Source organism: Opisthocomus hoazin, chromosome 7, assembly GCF_030867145.1.
Source record: "Opisthocomus hoazin isolate bOpiHoa1 chromosome 7, bOpiHoa1.hap1, whole genome shotgun sequence".
Lineage (NCBI taxonomy): Eukaryota > Metazoa > Chordata > Aves > Opisthocomiformes > Opisthocomidae > Opisthocomus > Opisthocomus hoazin.
This window is the reverse complement of record NC_134420.1, coordinates 67,331,356-67,357,468: the sequence shown is the minus strand read 5'-3', so window position 1 is coordinate 67,357,468 and position 26,113 is coordinate 67,331,356. Positions and strand designations below refer to the sequence as shown.

General features: G+C 44.9%; 1 protein-coding gene and 1 long non-coding RNA gene across 8 annotated transcripts in view; one reads left to right on the top strand and one right to left on the bottom strand.

Annotated features, from left to right (window-relative positions):
• The window catches only part of SYNE2 (spectrin repeat containing nuclear envelope protein 2), a 197,274-nt gene that overhangs the window by 29,786 nt on the left and 141,375 nt on the right, over positions 1 to 26,113 (bottom strand). For all 7 annotated transcript variants that reach the window (XM_075426856.1, XM_075426857.1, XM_075426862.1 and 4 more), the window contains 14 exons: positions 22,271 to 22,441; positions 20,272 to 20,405; positions 19,751 to 19,955; positions 17,609 to 17,788; positions 16,037 to 16,165; positions 15,319 to 15,473; positions 14,825 to 14,972; positions 13,518 to 13,612; positions 11,921 to 12,155; positions 10,474 to 10,668; positions 9,559 to 9,684; positions 7,473 to 7,628; positions 4,050 to 4,208; positions 2,876 to 3,042 (listed from right to left, as the gene is read on the bottom strand). In XM_075426856.1, coding sequence (XP_075282971.1) covers positions 2,876 to 3,042; positions 4,050 to 4,208; positions 7,473 to 7,628; positions 9,559 to 9,684; positions 10,474 to 10,668; positions 11,921 to 12,155; positions 13,518 to 13,612; positions 14,825 to 14,972; positions 15,319 to 15,473; positions 16,037 to 16,165; positions 17,609 to 17,788; positions 19,751 to 19,955; positions 20,272 to 20,405; positions 22,271 to 22,441 — 2,255 coding nt within the window. The remainder of the gene's footprint in view (positions 1 to 2,875; positions 3,043 to 4,049; positions 4,209 to 7,472; positions 7,629 to 9,558; positions 9,685 to 10,473; positions 10,669 to 11,920; positions 12,156 to 13,517; positions 13,613 to 14,824; positions 14,973 to 15,318; positions 15,474 to 16,036; positions 16,166 to 17,608; positions 17,789 to 19,750; positions 19,956 to 20,271; positions 20,406 to 22,270; positions 22,442 to 26,113) is intronic.
• Positions 7,464 to 9,805, top strand: LOC142362014 (uncharacterized). Its single transcript, XR_012764589.1, has 3 exons — positions 7,464 to 7,553; positions 8,539 to 8,825; positions 9,165 to 9,805. It is a non-coding gene; the product is annotated as an uncharacterized LOC142362014 (long non-coding RNA).

Genomic DNA, 26,113 nt, shown 5'->3' with positions numbered 1-26,113 from the left:
GTGGGAGAACAAAAGCATGTCCGTTTTTACAGTCAGCACAATGCTCCCTTTCTGCCTGTTAGCATGTTTGTATTCCTCATCTATCAACAGAGACTTCAGCACAAGAACCTCCCCTGGGTAGGAGTATCTTCCAACCTAAACAGAAATTCATTATTTCTCATTTCCAGGCATGCTAATGTCTAGATGGTTACTTTATCCCATGAGAATTAATGTCCTAAGACTTCTCCAAGAAGTGTGCACCAAGCCACCCTGCAGCTGCAACACATGCGGCAAAGCTTTTGTCAGCACACAAGCCGAGCACAGGCATATAATGAAAGCGTTAAGTCCTGCAAGCGCAGCCATATGGCAAATCTGAGCTTGTTACCATGAACTAAGAGAATCACTTCAAGGACTAAATGGAGAGCTCACCTAATTTGCCCATCTGTCCCAGGACATTTATTGGCTTAAAAAGGTGAAATGAGCTATCGGGAGGAATGGTCTGTATTGATACATTGGCTCGAGACTGGTTTGGTTTCATGTTGCTATCACGCAGCCATACACTGCACTACAGGGAAGATAAAACGTTACTCAGGTTGCAGGGTCTGCCATGGAAACATAAGAAACCACAGAACTGAAACTGGCCATAAATCTCAATTAGACTCCTTTGTGGATACAGGGTATTTCATACTCCTTAACCACAGGATCATAAAGCGCCTGTCTACTGCAAAGATTCAGCGCCCAGAATGGAGGATTGGCTTCAAGCACACAGCTACTCAATGCACATTTTCTCCTCCTACTCAGTGCAAGGCTCTGCAGTTTCCTTACTGCCCTTGTCTTGGCCGGCCATGAAGACATGGTGAGATTTGGTCCCTGTGATGGATGGCCACTGGGTGCCAGGGAGCAGCGCAGTGGGCTGTGCCGCACCCGCAAGTGCAAATAAAGGCAGCTGCTGGTTATCTGTTTAACAGAAGTGCTGAAGTTGTAATACTTGTCAAAAAAGTGCTGCAAGCGGTCACAGATTCTGCACCCAAAAATTTTTGATTCAATCTACTTGCCACAGCTACTGATCTGAAAAGCCAGGAGCAAAAGCACCTTGTCATTTCATAGGGCTGCTGTGAAGAAAGTCCCTACAAGTAGCTTTTTCAGGAGCAAGACAAGATTGTCTCCCCACCACCGTTGAAATTCATCATTTCGCTCCAGGCAGCATTCTCCCACCTCCATCACCAAACCCTCTGCAGGCCTCTGGCAGTTCTGCCCTGAAGCATTTCCTCCATGCCTATTACGTCCCCAATAAATGAAGCAGTGCCCAATAAAAAGGGCTTTGTCCGGGCATGCCGCCATGGCAGCAGCTGTACAGCGCTGCAGTCTCTTCACCTCTGCTGGGCAGTGGTGGGTGCACAGCTCCCACACTGTGTCCTACCAGCTCCAACCTCCCTGGAGCCAACCCACCCTTATCCATCAGACTAAACTGGTGATGGCCCATGTTAGAGATCCTGTGAAGATGTCTGGATTGTGATGGCTTCACACAACAGGGCCAACATGAATTTTGCCACCACTCTGTTTTCATGTGCTCTTTCAACGCAGCTTAAATAACTTATTTTTTTAAAAGTTTTTGCAAAAGCAAACTGAAAAGGAAGGAGACAGTCTATCAGCATGGGGCATCGCAACCCACGCTCACAGGTCATCTCGCCTCCAGCCCAAGGCTCCTTGCTCTGCTCCACTCCCCCACGAAGAGGACCACCTGCAACCGACAGAACCGCTGCCTCCTCCCCACCGCCTGAGCTTAAGACAGTCTACCCAAAAGCACAGGAGAAGCCTCCTCCTTAGTGCCCCAAAGAATACCTGCGGGTGAGATGAAAATTTCAGTCAACTGAAGTCTAATTGAATTCCTTCAGAATTTAAATCTCAGCAGCAAGCCACCACCATAGCAGCAATCTTGAAACAGAAAGTCACAAGGTCGTAAACAGGGCAAAATAAACTCTTAGGACCATATTCAGATTCTGTCGGGAGTGTCTAGCCAGGTATTATTTATTTCTGAGCAGCCGAGAACAGCCAAGCTGTGAGCCAAGCCCACTCGAGGTGGATGAGAAGAGGGAGGAGATGTGCTGCACCCATGCTGTGATAGGCTCCAATACACTGAACCTCTGTTAGCATTAAGTCCAAGAGGACCAGCAGAACCCACTGGGCTGCCCGATAACCTTGGACCACTGAGGGAGCTGCTTAAAACTGTGTTTTGTCAGGTCCTTGCAGTTCATTACCCTGCTCCTGAGCACAAAGTTGGTGGAAATCAGAAGTAGAGGCTAGCATGTTCCAGACCTTATGAGACTAAGAACGCAGGAAATTTTGTTTTAATTAGTTGTTTTTAGGAAAAAGAGTGAATAAAGAAATAGCACCAATATTAAATCAAATTTCACACACTTTTGAATGTAAAAAAGGAACGTTATCATTACATAAATCTGACTGTCTACAGAGACAAGCCAGGAACCTGCTCCCAGATTCTGTGCATTCAGACGCAGGGTGAAACAGAGGCTTGTCTTAAAACAGGAGGCTCTCCTAAAGAGCTCAAATGAACTCCTACCACACTACCTTAAAAATAAGTTGCAATTCAAACACATGCAACAGAGAAATCACTTTGACTCCTCCTTTTACATAGCTCCCATGATTAAAATTAAATTTTATATGAAATCTTACACCCTGCCCTCTACGATTAGATAAATTAAGACATTCGGTGTCATAATACAGCAATGAGTCATAACGAAAAAGTATTAACTTCAGTTTAATTTGACTCTCAATAAATTTCCACAGAACTGAAAATCATCTCAGTCTGTTTCTGATGGTCAACGACACTAGCCTCTGACTTTTATCTAATATAAAACATTGAAAATCATTTTCTTACCGTGCTCCAATGACATCAAAGAGATGTTGCCAGCGATCATTGATTTTGTTGAGTTTGTCATCTATTTCTGCAACTTGGCTCTTGTTGCTAGCCTTGATTAGCTGATCCCCCATTTGTTTCAAGTGAAGCTTATTTTCACTGAACAGGTTTATTTCTTCCATGCAATCCTGATAAATGTACACAAACATTGCTTAATTCCTGGGCAAACCAAACCAAACGAAACCAACAAACCCAAACCAAAACTATCTGTTTCTCTTCCCACATGTGTGATGTAAAGTCAGGTTTGGCTTGCAACGGCTGAGGATTCTACATTAGCACGTAGAACTCATTCACTTAAAAGAAAAAAAACCCTCAATGGAAAAGCACTCTCACAACGAAGCCACTATGAAAAAATAAGCAGCTTAAAAGACTTGAAAGTGCCAGGAGTAACTACTCCTAAAAATAGCAGTTTAATGTTCTAATTTTGTCTCTGCTTTCCTGATTTAACGTCATTTTTCAACCAAGTTACCTCAAAAGAACCCAAATTCAAGTCTAGGATGGCTTTATTTTGCTGTTGTTCTTATCCAGAGGAGATCTGGGATTAGATATCCAGACCTTTAAGCCACAAGAGGAACACTACAGCAAAATAATGGTCCTGCTTAAAATCAAGCTAATACAAAAGTATTAGAAAGCACTAACTGACTACTAAGGAGAAGGGGCAGAATTAGGTTTTATGTTTGGTAATGGTAATGTCTTGTTCGCCTGGTATAAGACCTACCCCGTCCTTCAATCTTTTCTTTGCCCTCTGAGTACCAGTTTTGTAACCGCCAACACAGGTGGAGGTGGCAAGAGCTGTGTGATGCTCCCAGGACACCGCTGATCCCCAGCGGGGAAAGCTCTGAGCAGCGCTGTGTGCACACATGTGCCAACCCAGACCCCACCACCGCAACTCACACACATCACACCCCAGGCCTAAATGCAGCCAGGTGGCATTTCTGTTTTGCCTTAAGCTCCAAGTCTGAACATGAAGAAGAAGATAAGAGCTGAGGCTAGAAAAGCTCATCTTCTTACAAAAGCCTGTATGTGCTGGTTTTACATCATGTACCGCTTCCGAGAGGCAAGGAAGAAGGGAGGAATGGTGTCTCTATAGTGAGCAATCAGACTGCAATTGAAGCAAAGTGGTGTTACTACTCACCTTCTCCAATTTGTCTATCATGTCTTCAATGCTAACATCTGCAGTCTGCAACACTTTCCTTTCCATTTGTACCAGCCAGGAGCACAGCTCCTTACTCTTTTCATTGAACACAATCCAGGCATTGAGCCTGTCCTCGATCTCCTGCTTCTGCAGAGACACCTATGGATAAGCACACACATTAACTGCTATCACTCTCAGAAAGGAAACCAGCAATTATGAGCCTTCTAACTTCTAGTCTGCATTTGATCATATTCCATTTTGCAGGAGCAGTTATCAAATATCTCTAGATTTCTTTTCAAAGCCAGCAAGCAGACTCTTATTACTTCTTATTTTGGATAGCAGGGCTAAAAGTTGACTAGCAAACACCAGATTTTCTCCCTCAGAAGAAATACACTGAGTGGCAACTTTATAAATAATGAGCTTACATAACAATTTAAGTATTACTCAGTGAAAACCTGAAAATGCCAAACAAAGGAGGAGTATAAAATCTATAATTACTACGTATTGTTCAGTATGGTCTCATATAACACAAGAGAAATAACACCTTGGTAAATTCTCATTTTTCTGCAACCCTAACAGAAACTTTGCAACTACTGACTGCACTTATTTTACCTCTGCATAAACCTCCTTCTTTTCTTTACATTTGCTCACTAGTTCTTGGAGAGCTTCCAAAAAAGTCAGCATCATTTTTACTGAAAACTATAGATTTTTTCCCTCAAAATTACATCTACCAGGATGGATGAACAAATTGTCTAGACAGAGAAGTTAAGGTCTGATGCTGCCTGAACCAGTAAAGCTAATATCACTGCTCCAACATCTCAGAAAGAACCCGGGTCACTCTTCTACTAGCTAATAGTACTTATTTCTAACCCAGGAGTCAGTCTTGAATATATATTTGTATTCTTTTGTCTACTGTGAATGGATTCCTGTACTAAGTTGTATGGGACAACGGAAGTGAAAAATGGTACAAGTTCTACCAAAACAAAACAAGACAAACAACTAACCCCTCATCCTCTTAGACCAAGCATAACATTTTGCTTGCCTTAGCTGCGAATGGCCACTCTAAATGTCACCCCATGGCAGGAACCATTCCCTCTTCAGATCTAAGACGCACCTTATACAGCATATGACTCCTCAAAATGCCATTACCATCTCTCCCAGATTAACCTCTAACACGGGCCGAAAGCACTGTCTTGGGACACAGGGTAACAGTCTCCACGGCTCTCAGTGGAGACCCCAGGGACCTCAGAAAGTCTCCCTAAGAGAGCCTCTGCTCTGGGATGCTCCCTCCCACCCTCAGAGGCGTGAAGGGTAAATCCCTCGTGCTTCCTCTACCACTCACAGCATTTCCCATGTGTGGAGGCGAGTTAAACTTGTTCCATGGAAGAGACTGTGCATGTCAGCAAAACCATCGTTCAATCCTGAAATGATCCTGACTCCACTTCTGCCTGCTAAGCACGGGGCAAAGCAGGATTTTAAGAGTGGGAAGCACCTTTTAGCTAGCTAAGCAATACAGGCTGGGGGTAAAAGAGGAATGAGCCAAAAAATCCCAGACAAGCTTCTAGGAACATGAGCCCTTTAAGCCAGATCAGCTGCCCCGGGATACCAGTTCCAGTTTTGCATCCACAGCAATGTGGGAATTCCCAAGGGAGCCTAAAGCAATGTCAAGGCCCAAGCATCCAACCCGTACACTGCTGGTCACTAGGACAGGACAGTCGCTGATAGGAAAAGATAAATCTTTGACCTACATGACCCTTGCGAGTGCTGCTATGCAAATGCTAATCCCTTGAGTGCATCTGCTCACAAAGTGGGTTTGTGTCCCTGCCCAGTCCAGCACAGGCATTTGGCTGCCCCACTCCCATGGCCATGACAGCTGGAGCCGCATCTCGCTCTTAAAGGCTTCCACCTCTCTCCATTTATACTGCAGATCATGTTTTCGCACAATACATCTTGAGTTCGCCAACACAAAGCAGTCGTGCTAGCAGCAGAACCGACAAAGTCTGCTCTCCTGCCCTGTGTCCGCCGCTGAGCATCAGTGCAGGCTGGCTGGGGGCTCATCAGGGCTGTGTAAACATCTCGGTGTGTCCCTCCGCAGCAGCACTGGATAGATTCCTCCCACTACTGATTTCTGTGTGCCTACCACACTGTCACATTAACGTCACCCCTTTCTTCTCTGCAAAATAAACTGAACATTGTTCCCTCAGGAAATTAAAATAGAAATTCTGAATAAAATCTGAACCTAAGTTACTACAGGGAATTACTACTTGGATAGACTGTAGTGGGGTACATACAAAAGATTGCCTAATTTTCAGGGCTGTTCCCCACAGTTGAAACGGCAGGCATCAGCAGTTCACCAAAAAAAGAACAAACAACAAAGTTCTCTCGTTTACAGGCTTAACTACGGACTTCCATTAGGAAAATGGTTCAGGCACTTTGATTTAAAAATAATGGCCTGCCTTTCTCAGGAGGGGGGAGGGTGTCTCTGGAATTCTTTTCAGAGTTCAGAAACAGTAACAGAGAAAACATTGGTTGTAGATTAACTGTTCCGTTTAAGGCAAAGATACCAAATTCTTGTTTCTCATTACAACGCAAAAAATGAACCCAACTATTTCATCACACGCACGCTGGTGAAGCAAGCATAGCTGTTCCTTACTCTGGCAACACTCCCGCCCAGACTGCTTCACCTTTGCCTGAGTAAGGGTTAGACACGAAACACTAACTTGCTTCAATACTTCTTTACAAACTGTCAAATAAAAGCTATTGACTTGTGAGTAAAGAGAAGCAAGAGTTTGGCTTGCAGACGTATGGAGCCATCCAGAGCAACTTAAGGCCCCGAAGTATTTTACTTCCTCCAACCCTGTTAACAGGGCAAAGCAAACACGCACTCTAACTGCATAATAACCTAATGAATGTGACTCTGCTGGTGAATGTTCCCAGCAATTTCACATGCAGAACTGAATTAAGCGCAATATAGCAACAAGCCACAAAGAATGCAAATGTTTCACAGTATCATCTTGCTACAGAAAAGACAAGTCAGTTCTCCATGTGTTTAAACCAAGTTAGTATTTAAACAGAGTTAAGTTTTATTTATCCACTCTGCTGACATTTTCTGGTTTGTTTTTTTTTGACATCAGATTGCAAAGACCTCCCCCCTCCCCCCCCTGCCCCGTGCCCTCGGGCAGTTCCTGGGGTGGGCCCTCTCCCCCCTCCCCTTCGGCAGCCCAGGACAAAGCCGCCCGTTTCAGCAAACAGCTGCGTTCCAGCTCTGCGCCATCCGGGCACTCGCCAGTCACCAAGAGTTTTCCAAAAAAAAGAAAAAGAATCTCTGCAGACCGTGCCCGGGAAACCCAGGGCAAACTCCAGCCCCGGGAGAAGCCCCGTGCCCCCCCCCCAGCCAGGCCCCGCCACCCGCCGCGGACTCACCCGCAGGCAGAGCTCTTCCCACTGCCCGTGCAGCTGCCCGCTCCGCTCCCACGACACCGCCATGTCCTCGGCCATGACCAGGTAAGCCAGCTCCCGCTCCGCCGTCCGCAGCTGCTTCATGTCGCGGGCCCAGCCTGCCAGCGCCTGCTCCAGCTCCTGCGGGGAGACGCGCCCGCAGCGCGGCTCGGCACTCGGCTCCGCCGGGCTCGCAGACCCGCTCGCTAATCCCCTGCCCGCCCCGGGGGGGGGAACGCGCGGCCGCCCGGGGCCACGGCAGCAGCACCGGGAGCGGCTCCCCCTGCGCTCGGCCCCGGCCCGGCCGCTGCCGCGGCTCAGCCGGTGCCTCCGACCGCGCCGAAACGCTGCTCCCCACGCTCCAGGGCAGCGTCTGGGGCTCCGCGTCCGGGAAGGAACGTGCCCGCTGCTGCGGGGTTTGTTTGACTTTTTTTTGTTGGGGTTCCCCCCCCCCCGTTATTTTGGCCAAGTCGCTTTCCTGCATTTGTTCCAATCTCAGGTTACTTATTTAAGTGCTAAACAAATAAAGCTGGTTCGCTTCCCTAATGAATGATGTCACAGGCACTTCATCCTGTTTAGCAGAAACGCGGAGCTTTTAAACTGCTCCTTCGCAGACAGACGCTGTCCCTTCTGCTTTGCTCCCCCACTGGCCTTTCCCTTTATAACGAGGTTATGCACTTTCCTTCTCGGCGTTAAAATTGTCACCTACAGAGCAGCACACGGCTGCAGGCCGCTGGGAAACGTGGCATTCTGCACACGAGGTGCCAGGCCCCATTTTGCAAGGTCGTTGCTGGGAAGTATCACTGGCTCCTCAGACAAAAAACCCCACCTCTTACAGAGCATCCAATTTGTCTCAATTTAAAGGGAAAAAAAATGGTGTCTGTGTCAGGAGAAGTCTGCTGGGTCTAAGCCCTGTGAGCATTTTCACAGGTCTTTTGATCCAATCACTTATCTAAATCATAAAAGAAAATCATCTAATCAGCTGGAACACTGGAGGGAACAAACCTAAGACTAAAATTTACCTGACCTCACAACAAATTCCTCCCTACAGATGCACATGCGTTCATCCACATTAACAAGGGTCAAATCTCTGCACTAATAGAGCTAACGGTGGAACTTCATGGGACTTTGCTGTCCTCGTAGAAGGTCCAAGCCTGAGAGAAAACCATCTTTATTCTATAGAAGAGTGAAATACTGGGAGAAGAAAGGAGGTCCCTTCTCCCCTGTGCCATTTTTGTCCTTTATTTTTCTATACTGTGACACCCAGGAGAAGCAACTGCACTGGCACTGTCTGACCCTGACGCCTCTCCAGCTGAATTTCTCTTACCGGAATAAGAGGTAGGAGTTGTGTGCTGCCATCTCACAAGTAATTCAGGGTTACAGCAAGACTGCTGCCGTGAGAAAGGCAGCCAGCACTCACAAAGAAGATTTCAGACAGCTGGTAATGAGTTCAAAGCCTTGGGTCATTAATAAGCTTATTTCTTCTCACTACATAGGTCAACAATTGACTTCATAAAAGGATGATGAAAGACTGACCAGTCCAGACAAAATATCTGCTATCCCTTGGAAATGGTTTCCTTGCCATTTAATTTTCATGGTGCACTATGGGCTGCAAGGGCTTTTGCCACTCCCTTACTCTTAATTTTCTTTCTCTTTAATTATGCTCACATCCCACAGGTGTGGATGGTGCTCTGCAGACTTGCAAGGTCTCTCACCTGAGGAGCTCCCTGTCCAAAACAGATTGGAAGACAAAAAGGGAGATTCATCCATTAGGATAGCAGCCAATTGAGCTGAAACCAGGGAGTTTTTCCCCTTTCGTTTGAGGAACTGCTTATTTTGTAAATTCAGACTGTGGAAAGGGAGCAGAAGCAGGGGAAAAAAACCCCAAATGTTACTGTTCTTCTCGTAATCTTCTTTGTCAGCAAGACTGCAGATTGGCAGCAATCAGGATGGTATAAAGGAGAGAAACTCTGTGTCACTAAAGAGCAGGTAAGGGGGAAAACCAATTTTACAGAAGTCAGGTGCTGTGCAAAGACTACATCTGTTTAAATACAATGTGGCTGTTCGATACCTGAATGTGTTCCTTGGCTTTGTAGAGCTCTTCATGTTCAACTGGAAGTGGCTTTTTTACTTTCTCCTTCAGCTCTTGCAGCCTGCTTCCTAATTCCTTGGTTTGCTTTTCATAGCAGTCCCAACTCTGCCCAAGGAGACCCAAGTTACGAAAGGTTAAGATACTTTATCATGACATATTGGAACCATATGGATACACTGCAAAATAGCCTTGTAAACCCACTGAAGTAAACAACCACGTGCTTTGATTGCTTGGATTTTCTTTTTGATACGTATTACCACCCACAAGAATTTGGTGCATGGATTTACAGAATTTGAACCCTCTCGTGTTTAAGGTTTGCCTTACAGACCATTTCTGCTCATTTTGTTTTGTCCACCCTGAGAGGCTTTAGGCATAGTTTTTGGGCTGGGGATCGTATCGATGACAGTATTCAATTTTAAGACATACCTATGTGCTGTTTAGCCATGAAAGCAAATTGATTTCTCTAAGGAAATAAATATGACCTACCCTTCTGTTTAGAGGTGCAACAACAGGAAGAGCAACAAGTTACGCAAACTCCCTCTAAGCTAAATTTTAGCTCTGGGTTCACAGCCTGAAGCAGGAGAGAGCTCCAGCCCACGGGGAGCATGAGAACACTCAGAGCAGGAACATCCGTTGTAGCAACAAATGGATGCCAACCCCATTTTCCTTTGGAGAATCCAGGGACCACAGTTTTGGCTTCCAACAAGCCCTGATGGTGCATGACAGGCACTTCCCTCGGAGCCCCTCTGCAGCGAGCAGCAGCTCAGCATTTCCCTTGTTGCTACAGACCTCGGCCCTTGAGGACAGCCCCGGGGGATGGTGGGACAGGGAAGCTCTCCAGACCCGATGCCAGAGAAGCAGGTGCCGCTCCTTCCTGGGGAGGGCATCATCTACCTGCAGGGTGCTGCTGAGCTGCATCTTCTTCTTCTCCAGCTGGGCCTGGGTGTTCCCCCAACTCTCCTGTAACTGGCTGAGCTCCTCCTGGAGAATAGCGTTGGTCTCGGGATCGGAAACAGTGCGCAACTTCTCTCCGACATCCATTATTAAGGAGTACATGGCTTGCCACCTCTGAAGAATCACTGCGTTACGCTTAAAAAAAAAAAAAAATTAACTTTCTAAGCAGCTCTTAGCAAGCTTTAGAAGTGTACTCCTGGATCTTCTGATCTGTAAAACTCTACAATAGCTTTTCACAGAGTGAATCTATAGAGTGAAAGTGTAGCAGTTACAAAAAGGTGGAAATTCAGTTGTCAGAGTTATTCTGAATAAAAAAGCAGTTAAAGTTCTGTTGGCACCTCTTGTATCAACAACTAAGCCAAATTTTTCAGAGATGGCAGCTCTGTTAATCATGACTTGCTCCCAGTGAAGTAAGCCATCAATAATAATTTGCCTACAACACAAATTGGTCTATAACACCAGCAGATAAGATCATTGCTTCTTTTTTTAAAAGAACAGCAGGAGGGAAGGACAATTTGGAGTAGGAGGGAGAAGACTTTCTGGCTTCTCTCAGTAAGGAAAAGCACGAGCACTAACTTGTAAAATCTACTGAAAATCATCTTTACACAGCAGGTAAAAATGAAATAAATAGAGCAAGCACCAAATGGAATACTGGTAATGTATCCATCAACATTAGGTTGTGTGGGAACACAGTAAATCTTGGACAGCATTCCATAATGTATTTTTGAAAGGTTTCAGATAGCCTTAAGCAGCCATCAAGCTCACTGCTTGTTTTCACCTTCTTATAAAGAGGTGCATAATTAACTGGAAAACAAAGATACCCAAAATTAACAAAGGAAAATATTTCTTTCCACTGCACGTAAAATGCAGAACTCGCCGTCTTGAAGAATTGCTGCCCAGTTCTGTGCAACCCGGAGTTGGGGCTCCACGGACAGACCATCTTGTGAGTGCTTTATCCTCTGCTCCTGGCACCTCCTGCCCACCCAGGACCCATATGCCCTGCCATGCCGCACCTGTGCCTCTGTCCTTCAGGCAAACTGCAAGGCCTGCATTCAGCAGCCATGTCAATCCGATACACACAGACCTAGAGGGTTCCTGCCGAGCAGGGTTCCTGCCTAATCTCCCTGGCACCATGCATTTCCATATTTATACCAGTAATATTTTTTGAGCATACAAGGCTACTAAATGACAGTGTTGACCAGGAAGTTGCCTAGTGTACTGAGCCTTTCACAATGTCACTGCTTTCTCATCTGTGCAGAGCTTTAAGAAAAAGTGTCAGCAATTGTTTTTCCCCAAAAAACATGAGATTTTAAAGCTTACTGGACAGAAATTGTTTCAGTCTGAGAAAAAACACAGATTTTAGATTTATGAGAAATAAATACAGTACCTCGATATCATGAATTAGATTTCTAAGCTGGTAAGGGCTATAGCAGCCCTGGCTCTTCACAGCCATGAGGAAGCCTTTTGTATCAGCAAGAAATCTGCTGAGACTCTGCAGGGAACTCCTGAAGAGCCGCCACTGGCTCACGAGTCCATCGATATCATTCTTCCTCTGCTGAACCATCCGGGTAACATTCTGCCACTGCTCCTTCAGCATCGTGAGCTTGGAAATAAACTCTGTTCTGAAGACGACAAGTGCTAAGTGTTAATATACTTTGACCTCAAGGCAGCATTTTACAACAATTGTGATGAATTTCCATTTGCAATATTGTATTCCAATTACAATACCCATCTATGCAAAAAGCTCTCTGCAGCCCTAAGCTCAGCCCCGCTCTCTGTATTCCATCTTTTAAGCAATCCAGAAAAACTTGCATGGTACAAGAATGGATAATGCAAGTCATTCTTGCTATTGTGGTATAGCAACAAATACAGTCCAGCAATCACAGAAACAATATGCGCTGAACACGTCTCAGAAGGAGGTAAATGCAAGTGAGACAAGATCTCTGATTATGCTGCAAAATTGATCTGTGCTTTCACCAGGCCATAAGCGGGAGTTAAACCATCATTTTATCCTACAGCAGTGGGACCTAACTGCAAAGTGAAAAGGCTCTGTGTTGTTCGTGAACCCGTTCAAGCAGTTTTTTGGCCTCTCCTACAACATGGTTAGATGATCCAGCAAATCTAGCTGGAGTGTTTAAGACAGCCCCCATCTATGAATTCAGCTCCTCTGCAGGAGGCCATGGCCCCAAGATTAGCTCTCATACAAACACCTGTGTTTGTGGGGCTAGCTTCAACACAGACATACAGCAGCTTTGCTTAGTTTAGCGGTACCTTCCCCGACAGATTTAAGCCCAGCTATGGACTTCGTACGGAAGTAGCTGAGGGGAGTGTACACACTGTCCCACCAGCCCTCTGGAAGCAGCCAGATCTAGCTGAGAGGGGTAATGTGTTTACAGCAGAAATCCCTAAGGCAGTTGAACCTCTGCTCACAAATATTACTTGCTGCTTCTCACTCTCCATTGATTAAAAGTATAAGATCACACCGATAAAAAACAAGTTTAGCTACCATATGTTTTGGGTTGCGTGGCTGATGACTCAACGCCCTGTCATGTGTGCCAGGGGCAAGAGGGATAGTCTCATACCTCTGCACTTTAAAAAGCAGAGAGGTCTAGGAAGAGAGAAAGGATCCTTCATATGCAGCATCCTCCTCACCCTCTGTAAGAAGGTAGCTTCTCCACCACAGTTACAATTTGAAGGACTGCAGGGTAGCAGTAGACAAGGAAGCCTCCCGTTCATGAGCAATTACTTTTGTTAGGCAGAACATCCAGTTACTATCCAAAATGCTGTCTGGCCAGGACACCTGTGTTTCTCACCATACGTCCTCACATTTTTTGCAAAATATGCCAAAGGGTTATCGAAAGAGTGAACCCAGTCAAGAATTATGGTATACATCCTCAGGAGAGCAAAGATTCAATACCAACTCTGAGGCAGAGAGCATATTAAGTGAATTACCAAGATTTTAGGGAGAAAAACAAATACATTACCTTTTCTCTGCTTCTCTGGATTCCAAGGAGAGTAGAACCTTTGCTACAATAAAATCAAATGTCTGCTGATTTATGGAAATCTCAGTTTGCAGCATCTGAAAACACCGTGAGAACAACAGTTTTTACTATTCACTGAACAACCTTTGCCATGAAAGCTGGTTCTGCTCCTGGTTATTTAATTTTAAATGCAGAATTTCTATCATTCTCAAGTGCTAGTGTCAGCTGCATCCTAAAAGATCCCACGCTTTTTGGATACCAGGAGGAATTTGCAGATACATGACAGCAGAATGCACCAGGAGCTGTACGTTACAGGTAATCTGAAGCCTAAAGTTTGCTGGACACATTCATGAGAAATGCAGTCTGGACAGAAACCCACAGAAAAGGTATAAAAAAGCTACATATAGGAGTGAATTTACTCTTTGTCACAACGAGCAAAAGTTCATTCTATTAATAATTTCATTGCAATGAATGGAGAGGTCTAAGTAAAAGAGAGACAATAACTTTCTGTAGACCCTAATGAGTATCACTAACATGCAGAGACTTAACACCCCATGGAATTGGCAGCAGTACCTCAGGTAGTGTGAAGCTCTGGCCCACTGCAGCAGCACAAAGCTCACCCTAACAGATGTTTAGCATTTACCACTTCAGTGTTTTTTTTTTTTTTTTTCCTCCTGTAGTTTGGTTGTTTTTCCATCCTCCTGTCACTAGGACAAAGTCTATAGATAGACACTTTGCTTAGAATTCCATCCACGTGCTACAGCTAGCATGCAAGGTACCTTCCGCTCAGAACGGATGCTCTCATACATGCGTGCAGCACTGTCTCTCTATAACAAATAGCAAGTGTTTGGAAAAATGCCAGTGAAACAGATTTCCATCAAAATATAACAACTGGTCAAAATGGAAATATGCTGTGAAAACATTTTACTTCACACGCAGTTCTGAAACTGGTAAGGTTCCTGCCAGCTCGCCAGCAAACTGCCTAGCTAGGTGCCACAGGTTTCAGTGCTCTGGGACAGGCAGACAGGCAAGTAACCAACCTCAGGGTTGGAGAAACCTAGGACTTCCATGATGCAACACTCGAGGACACACTCCCAAAGGTCTGGTCCCCGCAAAAAGGGATCCATCCATTTTGGAAAAGAATTTTCACATTTCAAAGTTTTCCTCTGAATAAGCACAAGGCCACATTTCAGGAGTGAAATCCTCTGTAAAACTCTACCCAGATTTACTTTCAAAAGGCATAGTATTTTCTAGTGATTTACCCCCACGTTCACCATTGAAGATGCCTCTATTTTTAGAGTTAGCTTTACCTCATATACTCTCTGCTGCTCCTGCAGTTCTTCAAACCGCCCTGGAATATTTGTTTTTAAGGCCTCTTTCATTTTTTCCAGCAATTTCATCCAGTTTTCACATTTCTGAAAGAATTTCTTTCTATCATTTAGAGTTCCCTCAAGCACACTGTAAAACAAAAGAAATTATCAGAAACCATTGTGCTGGTGGTTGTTTTTCTGGATATGTTTGCATATGGTCTAACACGGTGGTTAGCAATACTAACACAGTAGGGTTTTGCTTGGCACTTTGCTACCTTCTTCAGCTATGAACATCCAGATTTTTGCTTCCAGTGACTTGGTATACAAATAGCCACTGAATAATCTGGAGTAAGTTGAAAGAGCAGGAATTCAACTTTGAAAGCCCCTGAGAAAGCCGAGAAGAGATTGCAAGACTTCCCATGCTTTAACTTGGTTTGATTTTCCTCACAGAAAAGGCAATGGTTAGTAGTGACTTTTTTGCTTGTGTTTCAGACCTGCAGCATTCCAGAGCAGTTGCTGTTTTCTGACTCCACTGCCGAGTCAGGCTCTGTATTTTCTTCAGGGTGAAGTCACTGAGTGGCAGCTTAATGCTCGCTTCATTCAAACTCTCTATGCTTGGAGAAAGCGCAGCAAGCTTCAGGGTGCGATTCTGGAAGCAAAAAAATAAGTTAACAGCAAAAAATACTGCCTGCCTTTCATTTCAGAGAAATACAGAAGCCTCTTCTGCAGGAAACATCTGAATGCCATGCATCCGAAATGCTAATCCAAAAAACCCCAACATTTCTGAAGTGTTAACTTCAAAGAATACAGGAAACAAAAAAGTCACAATTCCCTTACACAGGGCCTCCTTTTCCAACAGTACTGAACAGATACTCAAGAGCTGGTACTTGCAGGTTTACTTCGTACCCTACACTGACGGCAACAGTGTAGCTCCAGAGCAAAGCTGGAGAAAAAGATCTCCCACCAACCCCAAATCTATGTGATTTTCCTCCCCTCCACACAGGCTTTTGGCCCACAATGCATATCTAGAGTTTTTATGAACTTAAATCATTGCTTTCTGCATTTTGGATGAGACTATAGTTACTCTGATAAAAGTGCTATAACTACAATACTTAGGATACACAGAGTTTCTTGAAGTAGGCAAGAGCTGGTATCCTACAGACAATTAAATCCTGAGTATGTATCTTTTTGTACTTGGGAATCCAAACGTACCACGAGCAGTTCGGAGCTGTCTGTTTCTCCCTCTAGACAGAGGCTATCGAAGGCGTCTGTGCAATCCTTGACACGACCCTCCAGCGTTTTGAGGCAGTCGTCGAAATCCTCCAGTTGTGAAAGATTGAACTAGGGTGAATATTGCATATTTATGTTAAATATGATTTAATATACATATTCAGTATACAAAAAGAAGTAATAAGCATTATTGTCAGGAAAAGAAACAGATGTCAAATCCAAATTCCCATCTATTTATAACTCACTAAGTGAACTTTTTCAGTTTTTGCACTGGATAAGGAGAAAATTAAAGCCAAAGCAGAGAGCAAGAAACTGAGTCTCTAAATCCTGAGAGATTCATATCTATCTGGAAGGAACAGGGGCATCTGCAATACCTTTTTGCAGCTTTGGGCTGTTTGATTTATTGTGAAATTGGAAAGCCAAAACTTAGTGTATCAGAGGGACGAAACTCCTGAAAATGAGCTTCCTCTGAGCTATACACAGGGCCTGCTCCCGTGTGCCTCCAGCCAAGGCTGTGCAGCTTACATGAGCTCTGTGGAGAGAAATAACTAGGGCTGGAATTCAACTTCTTTATTCACTAGGTTGGTTTCTTTGGGTCAGGGAGAAGAGCACTGGGGAAGCTTTTTCCTTCTGCCAAGAATTAAGCTCCACATCTCTAAGAACACTGAAACAGCAACAATTTCATAAGGAATGAATGGCAGAAATTGGTGTGGGGAGAGAGAAGTTCTGTGGTAATGGTACAGGGTTACACCAGAGAAAATGACTTCCCAGAAATTAAATTTTTCATGGAGCGAGAAGTTCACAGGGAATATGAGAAATCTGTTACACAAAGATATCTGGCTTTCAGCCACTGAACTGTGCTGGTAGACAGAGTCGTAAATAGAGCTGGCTCAAAATTTTTTGATGAATTTGGGCTTACTTTAGAATAGAACAATTCACTGAAACCAGATTTTTCACTGGAACGGACTAGTTTTACTTGGAAGTTTTCTCAGAATACCTGTGCAGAGGGGAAGCCAATCCCACAGCACTTCTGTGAGCAGAGCGTCATATGGGTAAGCCTGGGTCCAGGTCCCTCCAAACTCTGCCTGAACACGGATGTGAATGGTCTTCAAAACTACATCGAACAACCACAGTTTTCTGTTTGGTTTTAGATATATTGTGTGCACTCTTATCAAAGAAAACTGAAGCCCTTAGTTTCTTCCCAAGGCAGAGCTGAGAAAGTTTACAACTTACTTTGAAGTTCATCAAATAAAAATAGGTTTCCTAACGTGTAATCATCTGAGGGTCCTGTACTGTTTGACTGTAATAGGTCCGCTTACAAAGGTTTGTTGGAGCAACACAAGCAGGTAAGCAAGGTGAAACCTTTCCTTCATCTGTCCCTCTGACTTTATCTATTATTTCTTTACATAGTTGATCATACTGTCAAGCTTTATTTTATTGAAATTTCATTTCAGTTCAAGAACTACAGGGCTCTAGTGAAGAAGGTAGCTCACACAGGGCTCTAGTGAAGAGGTTACTTCACACTGACAGCTAATTTAACATTCAAAAAAATACCTCAAATTCATCTAACTTCCTCTGCATCATCTTTTCCCAATAGAATGCTCTCTGGAGTGGCTGCTGCTTCTCCAACAGAACGGCGTGAGCAGCTGTCCCAGCCTGCTGTTTTACCCGATCAGCCAGGAAAGAAATCTGCCTACGGACTCCTACTGTGATTTGAAGGCCTTCCTGTACATTCTGATGAGAGAAGGGGAAAGAAAAAAAAGTCAGCAAATGAATCAGATTGTCATTCACGTGCCACTTTCATTTAGTATCTTTTGTTGCTGTAACTAAGCTCTTTTTTGTTGATCTCCTCCGGGGAGCCAAATTCAGCTACGGTGAAATCTTCGGTCTTTTACTCAGAGGATAACGGGAATTGCGTCCATCGACTCCAGCGCTGGGAAAGGCACAGTTCAAAGTTCAGTGGAACACCAGTGACTTCAGGCAGTGGGATACTACTGCCACAGAGGAGATCAGGGAGAGAAATCAGAATACCCCTTTCTACAGAATGGCTTTACACTACCAGATGGAGAAAACTGGCCCATGCTGCAGATAAGAAATGCTATTATGTTAAAAAAATACAAGTACTTTGGATCACTTAATGACGGGGGACTACAGTTTTGGCTTTATTTGTTTCCCTTTACTACAGAAATGATGCTATAAAATTAAACTCTAAATGCAGTAAGAGAACAAAGGTACACTCCTTCCATGCACTTGATTATCTTTTTTGACCTGGACAACTGTCATTTACTTTTAGCCATGAAACCCCCTGCAGTCTGCCACTGTATATTGTCTTCTCTGTGAGTAATGAACAAAGACTTCTGATTGATAGCAAAGAGCAGACATATTTCCCTAAAAAGCAAACTGGCTCTTAGTTCCCGTCTCCTGCCTTTGGAATAGATTATATTGTAAAATGCCACTTCAGCCATTTAGTAAATAACCCTTTTTGATTTCTTACTCTCTAGATAGGACTTTGTTGTGGCGACAGAGTTCCATAAAATCGTAATCTTTCCTAATACATGCTAGAGGAAAAGATTAGAGAGATTAAACTACAGTTTGTAATGCACGTGTATTTTCAGATACACATAATTCATGCCATACCACGGATCCCCATTCTTCTAACTCACCACTTCCAAAAAACTCAATAAATTCTGTGTGTCCTACCCGCACATACTGGGACAGGATCTACAGTGCTAATGGCACTCTAGTGGTCATGCCTTGCTTAATAGGTGCAAAACTCATCCCAAAAATTTCCAGAAAATGTGGTGCCTTTTTGCTGACATATTGACAAATTTATGTCACAGCCATTAATAGACCAGAAGAAAGTGAAAATGTTTCTGTCTAAGTTTTGCTGCTGTCAGTTTTTTCTGACATGGGAAGAAACAGATGAGTTCTCCTTCCCATAATGTAAAGTTTCTTAATTGGCCACATGCAAAACAGAATACTTTGGACTTCTTCCAGTATGTGGCTACAGGTTCATAAAGCATGATGAATCACTGCTCTGTCCTGAAATAAGGATTACTCTATTTCATTATTGCAGTCTGAAGAAACCAAAAATATCACAACCTAATGACAGCTTTGCTGCCTGAGAGTCAAATGTACCCTGTAGTCTCAGCATGAGGTCTCATTTGCCTAAAGTCAGAAGCATTTAGAATACTCTAATGAGCTCAGAAATCTGTGAACTTATCAGACCAGGCCAAAAAAGGTATCAAAGCCAAATAAAACCAATTTGAAGATTGCAGAAGAACTTAAGATGGTCCTGTGTTCTGGAAAACCGATCTTGTTACCCCAGCTATTGTTCTAGTAGATATTATCTCTCCTCCCAAGCAGTGTCCCATTAAGTAAATAATTTTTGGTTTAATGATTCCTTCCAAAACAGGCGTGATTGTTTCTATAGAGCAGAAAGAGGCAGAGATGGAATATGATTTCTCTGTTCTGCTCTCTTCTCATCCTATGCTAACTCTAGTTTGGTTTGCTCTCAGGATCTGGTCAAAGTATTTAAGGGAAATACAAAGGTGTCTGCTAATGGAGAAAACCCACAGATTTTATGTTTTCCACTGACTGGATTTGGACAAGGAGAGGGGAAGAAGGTGTTCTTTTGATTTGTTTCTCAAAAAGAAATCCTGTTTTTTGCCAGGCAACAGAAACAGATTCATGTACCCCTGTATCCCGTATCCTCTGCTTCAGGGTTTCTATCATGTTATCCTTGGGCATGCGAGCATCCAGGAGCTGAGTGCATTGCTCTTGGTACTGTTGTAACTTGGCTGTTGCCTCAGAACATGAAGCATCAAAGGGCTCCCAAAGCTGCAGGGTTGCTTGCGCTGCATGCAGTTGATCCGTGATGTCTTCATTTACTGAGTTCCACCTGCCAACATATCAAAGGATAAGAGCATTTTCCTAGTAGATTCTCCTCCAGAATACGATTTGGTATAGGATTCCCGTGGGAGTTTCTGTGCATTCATACCCATGCTACCAAAAGCCCGCCGACACAGCCCCATTTTGTGCTCTGTTATCCATCACAAAAAAGGCAGTATGAGCTACTCCTCACATAGGTGCCCTTAGAATTGCATTAATACAGGTTTAAAAATCTGACAGACATTCAAGTCCTGCCTCAGCAACTTTTTTTTTTTTTTTATAAAAAAACCCCCACTAATAACTGGGGGTCTGTTTCGCAAGCTTACCTAGTGTGTGCCTCCATGCACTTCTGTTCAATAATCTCTGCAAAGGAAGGGCAGCAGTTCTTCTTCAGGTTACTGGCAGAAGCCTGGAGCTTGGCCCAACTTTCTGCACTGTTCTCCGATTCATCTTGAAGAGACTGCAAAGTGGATTATTGCAATTAGTTGTGGAGATGAAGGACCTAAGCCTAGCTTCCCTTATAGACTGGTAGGCATAGGGTAGCAACAATGCCACATGTTTGCAGCACAGATTAAAATGTTTGTGAAAAATTTATCACCTGATCCTAAAAATGAGGAAGCTAAAAGAAAGGTGAAATGATCAAAGTTTAAAAATCATTTAGGAGGCCTATTTTAAACTGAGGTTCTTCACTTGATCTTAGAGAAACAGCTCATTTAACAAATCCACAGCCTTGAACTGATTAAATTAATTCACTAGAAATGAGAAGTGTTTTTATTTTAAGCCACTATTTCAGGGAAATTTCTACTGGCAGTAAAGTTGGCTTGACAACAACTGTCTGAGGCTGTGTGTTCCCCCTCCTGATACAGGCAATTGCAGAACCCTGCCATGGATCGTATTTTGTGAACTGATCCAGATTAAAAATAAAGAGGATGATTGAAGGAAGAAGTTGCCCAGTTCCTTCCATCTACTAGGTGTCCCCAGGTGAGGATGGAAAGTGCTTATGGAGGCTTTACTGCTGAGAGACACGCACCGGGGAGTCACAGCCCCAGTCTGGCCTGTACCACCTCTGATATAACTTGAACATAAGCCAAACCAGGCTTTACACCAACAGTAAGTGTTTAAACAGCCTTTCAACACTCGTTTAAAGCCAGGTAAGGGGATTTTAGCTGTAGCTGTAATGTAAAACATTCAGGTTCAGGGCCAGCCTGCCTGCCTACTCTAAATGCCCCACTTAGACTCCGCCATGTCCAAGCAGAGCAGCGGATTTTTGCCGGGCGTTTATGCCCAGCCTCATTCAGAGGTTGCACAGGAACTCCAGGTCTCTGGAGGGCGACTGAACATTTGACTTTGTGTTGGAGCAATCGGAAACACCAGCCTCAGGGATGCCCCTGCTCTGACCCAGGGCTGCTGCACCCACCCAGCCCAAGCCACAGCTTTTGGGAAGGGGAGCCCTGGGTCCTGGACCTGGACTGCAGTGCTGTTTGTATGTGGAAAGATGCTGTAATGCAAAAAACACTTTCAAACAATATGTGTCAGTGATCACTGGCACGGCAGCTGGGATACACAGTACCCCAAGAGGAACACTCAAATCAGAGATCTAGAGACATGGTGCTTTCACCAATTTTCTCCCAGGTCCCCTTCATTCCTGCACTGAGTCCCCAGTTATGCTACAGCCTTATGGCAGGGCATTTCCCTGGGGAGCACAAGCAAAGGGACAAATTTTCTTTAGACTAATGAGCTGAGAACCAACATCTCTCACCCAAGTGGTGAGTAACCTTTACGCAAACACATACAGCAATGGCATTAGATTTTTCTTTGCCAGCTGTATTTTCAGCCAAACTTCCTGCTGTCCATATGGATTAGGCATGGACAGAGTAGACATTAGCATGAGGGATGGTGGTGGAGTGCACATGTCCATCTGGACTCTGTAGTGCAAGCGAGCATGAGGACTCGGTGCTTCATACAGGGATGCCTTTCAGCATGTACGGAAGACTACAACATCAAGGAATCTCTGCAACCCAGAATGGAGGCTCTGCTAGCCCACAGTAAGGCAGACATGGTAGCAGCTGACCTGTAGTTCTCTTTTGCACCTTTGTATCTAAACTGCACTGAAGTTGAACTTCTGTGCCAAACAAAGTAAGAAGCCTAAAAACAGTCTTCAGTGCCTCTGGAGGGGGAAAAAAAACATTCCACTGACTTCAATGGCACTATAATGTAAAAGAAGTTGCTCAGATACATTTTTCTGTCTTTTTTTCAGTGGAGTTTGTTTGTTTGTTTAAAAGCACAGACGGAAGTACAGAAATAAGACAACCTCAGCAGATTTACCTGGAGAGTTTTGATCTGGTTTTTCAAAGCTTCCAATGACACCACAGAAGGTTTGCACTGGTCTTTGCAGTACAAATATCTTGTCGTCATGAGGCTGACTTCTGCATAGACTTCGTCATATACTCTCCACTGCTCCAGCACTGACTGCATTGAGGTCTTTAGCTGTGCAACCTGCAAATGAACCGCTTTTGTTACTATTTCTTGGGTAGTCCTGACGTACCAATCACCATTAAATTGACACAAAAAATCTAAGCTCAATGCTCAGTCCATGACAATCCACAAGAATTTCACAACTTGAAGTATTGTCCTACTTGGTAAGGAACTGGACAGGCTTCGAACCAAGTGGTAAACAGTATTTAGTGTGAAGTATAAGAATTTGCTGGAAATAAAAATTTAATCAGAGTTCAAGGTAGAACAATCTTGTCACCCACAAGTCCAGAACGCCCCCAAAAGTAAAAAGTACTGAAATAATGAACTGCTTATTCCTTCCTGCCAAAATCAACCTTGAGTCGGCAAGAAAGGCAGCGGCGGCGACAGTAAGATCTGCAGCTGGGTGCTCGACCGAGGTGCACAGGGGGGTTCCCGGAGCCAGGGAAACCCGAGGGAAGAGCAGTGACACCCGCCAGGAGCCTGGGAGTGAGCGGGGCTGACATAGGCGTGGGCCTTGCCAGCAGCAACCGCAGGAGACAAACAGCCCTTAAGGAGTGCAGCACGGCAGTTGGGGCATGGCGCAGCAGCTGGCATGGCAGTTCGCGCAGGGAGGGCCCTACAAACTGCCTGTAGACCACAGCCGAGGGGAGAGTTCCAGGTCTCTGCCATAATGGTGGGCACTCGCCTCAGAGCTAGAACCAGAGCTCCCACAGCGGGTGCCCCTGTGATGTCTGATGCCTCCACCCAGACAGAACTGGTAATAAAGGAGACGTCAGTACAGGCTGCAGCTTGCAGTGAGTGCCCAGACACTTCTTCTGGAGCACTGGTAAGTGCCAGCACAAGATGCAGGCAAGTTGAGGATCTGATACATCAGGTGACTGAGCTGCAAGAAACAGTTAAAAGGCTAGGCAGTATCAGATGACCTAAGTTGGAGATAGACAGATGGTTGCAGAACCATGCTCCTGTGGAGACCAACAATGAGATTGAGGAACCTTGGACCCTGCTGACCTGCAGAAGCAGGACTCCGCTCCAGCCTCCACCCTCCCGCAGAACTATCGAAAACAAATTTGAGGCTTTAATAACCATAGATACCCAGGAGCAATGTCTTCAAGAGGAAACTACACCAGCAGCACACAGTGGGTACTGTAAAAAGAAAAGAGGGTACTCGTGGTGAGTGACTGCCTGTTAAGGGCACTGAGGCGCCCATCTGCCGACCTGACAGGGAGGCAACACGAAGTGTGCTGCCTTCCGGGAGCTGAGGTCCAAGATGTGGCTGAGGGGGTGCCACAACCTGTAAAGAGCACAGACTACTATCCACTGTCACTCTTTCACGTAGGCACAAATGACACTGCACGTCGGAACGCTGGCAGAATTAATGAAGATTTCAAAGCCCTGGGAGTGAAAGCAAACAGCTTTGGTGCCCAAGTTGTCTCTTCCTCTGTTTTATTAGTTGAAGGAAGAGGATCATCTAGAAACAGACACATTATGGGTATCAACTCTTGGCTTCGTGGCTGGTGCCGCCATGAGGGTTTTGGTGTTTATGACAATGGGACTTTCTTCAATGATTATAACCTGTTAGAGAGGGATGGGACCCACCTGTCTAGAAGGGGCAAGGGGATCTTTGCAACCTTTATTGGAGGGCTTTAAACTGAAGGACTCGTGGGGGTGAGGTGCAAAGTCACAATGCCCAAGCCATCCCATCTGGCTAAGGATTAAGAGTGGCTAATCAGAGCAGTGACAAATATTCCTCAGCTGTGTCCCAAGCTGAGAAGCAAAAGACCAACAACCTTAAGGGTGGGCATGGACATGGCAGATCCTCTTGTACCCCTCCAGGGAAACCAGCAAGCTCGAGTTCCTCCCTGCAATGTCTGTACAGCAATGCACGCAGCATGGGCAATAAGCAGGAAGAATTAGAGATCTGTGTGCGGTCACAGGGCCACGATCTCATTGCAATTACAGAGACATGGTGGGACAGCTCGCATGACTGGAATGCTGTCACGGATGGCTACAGACTCTTTAGGAAAGACAGGCCAACAAGGAGAGGTGGTGGAGTTGCTCTGTATGTGAGGGAGCAACTGGAATGCATTGAGCTCTGCCAGGGGGGCAGATGAAGAACGAGTTGAGAGCTTATGGGTTAGAATTAAGGGACAGGTTCATATGGGTGACATTACTGTGGGTGTGTACTACAGGCCACCTGACCATGATGAGGAAGCTGATGAGGCCTTCTACAGGCAGCTGAAAGCAGCCTCACAGTCCACAAGCCCTGGTTCTTGTGGGGGACTTCAACCACCCTGACATCAGCTGGGAAGACCACACAGCCAGGAATACGCAGTCCAGGAGATTCCTACAGAGCATCGATGATAACTTTCTGATGCAAGTGGTGGAAGAGCCAACGAGGAGAGGTGCGCTGCTGGACCTTGTACTAACAAACAAGGAGGGACTGGTTGAGGATGTGAAGGCTGGGGATAGCCTTGGCTGCAGTGACCATGAAATGGTGGGGTTCAGGATCCTGCGTGGAGGAAGCAGGGCGATAAGCAGGATCAAAACCTTGGACTTCAGGAGAGCTAACTTTGGCCTCTTCAAGGAGCGACTTGGAGGAATCCCATAGGTCAGGGCTCTAGAAGGTAGCAGGGTCCAAGAGAGCTGGTCACTGTTTAAACATCACTTCCTCCATGCTCAGGATCGGTGCATCCCCCTGAGAAAGAAATCTAGAAAAGGAGGCAGGAGACCAGCATGGATGAGCAAGGAGCTCCTAGCAGAGCTCAAGTGGAAATGAAAGTTCCATGGAATGTGGAAAGAGGGACAGGACACTTAGGAAGAATACAGGAATGTTGTCAGAGCATGCAGGGATGCAATGAGAAAGGCTAAAGTCCACCTGGAATTGAATCTGGTAAGGGATGTCAAAGACAACAAGAAAAGCTTCTTCAAGTACATCGGCAGCAAATGGAAGACTAGGGATAATGTGGAGCCACTGCTGAACGAGGTGGGTGTCCCGGTGACGGAGGATGCAGAGAAGGCAGAGTTACTGAATGCCTGCTTTCAGTCTTTAGTGCTCAGGCTGGCCCTCAGGTATCCCAGGCCCTGGAGGTAAGAGAGGAAGCCTGCAGAAAGGATGACCTCACCTGAATCATAATCTAGGAACTTTAGGATTCTCATATAAAATTAAATGATGGATAGCCTCTTTGTTTTCTACGTCTCTTTTGTTATTACAGTCATTTAATCTATATGGGGCAAGCATGGTTTCCATTTGCCACAGACTCCTAGACATTGCAAGCACAAAACCACAGTCCTCCTCCAGTATGATCTGTCATTTTTACCCTTCTGTATCAGGTAAGTACATAAGGCATGTCCTGGGTTAGACAAAACATTCATCTAGTTCAGTATCTATTTTCAGTCATGGCAGTAACAGATGTGTTGAGAAGAGCATGAAAACCAGGCAAGCAAACAAGCATGTCTCCACGGGACCTGGCAAAGCCAGATGCCAGGTTTCCGTTCTGGCTATGCATCCACACAGTGGAAGATGAAGACTTCTACATCACAGTTCACGCTAAATAGACTGCATGGATCATTCTATCCCAGTTCCAGGCACGCACGAGTAGAAGGATTAATCATCCCTATTCTCATTTGAATCATGGTATAGGTGGGAGGAATATCTAATTGCTTTTTGTAGCCTGCAGCTACTTACTGCCCACA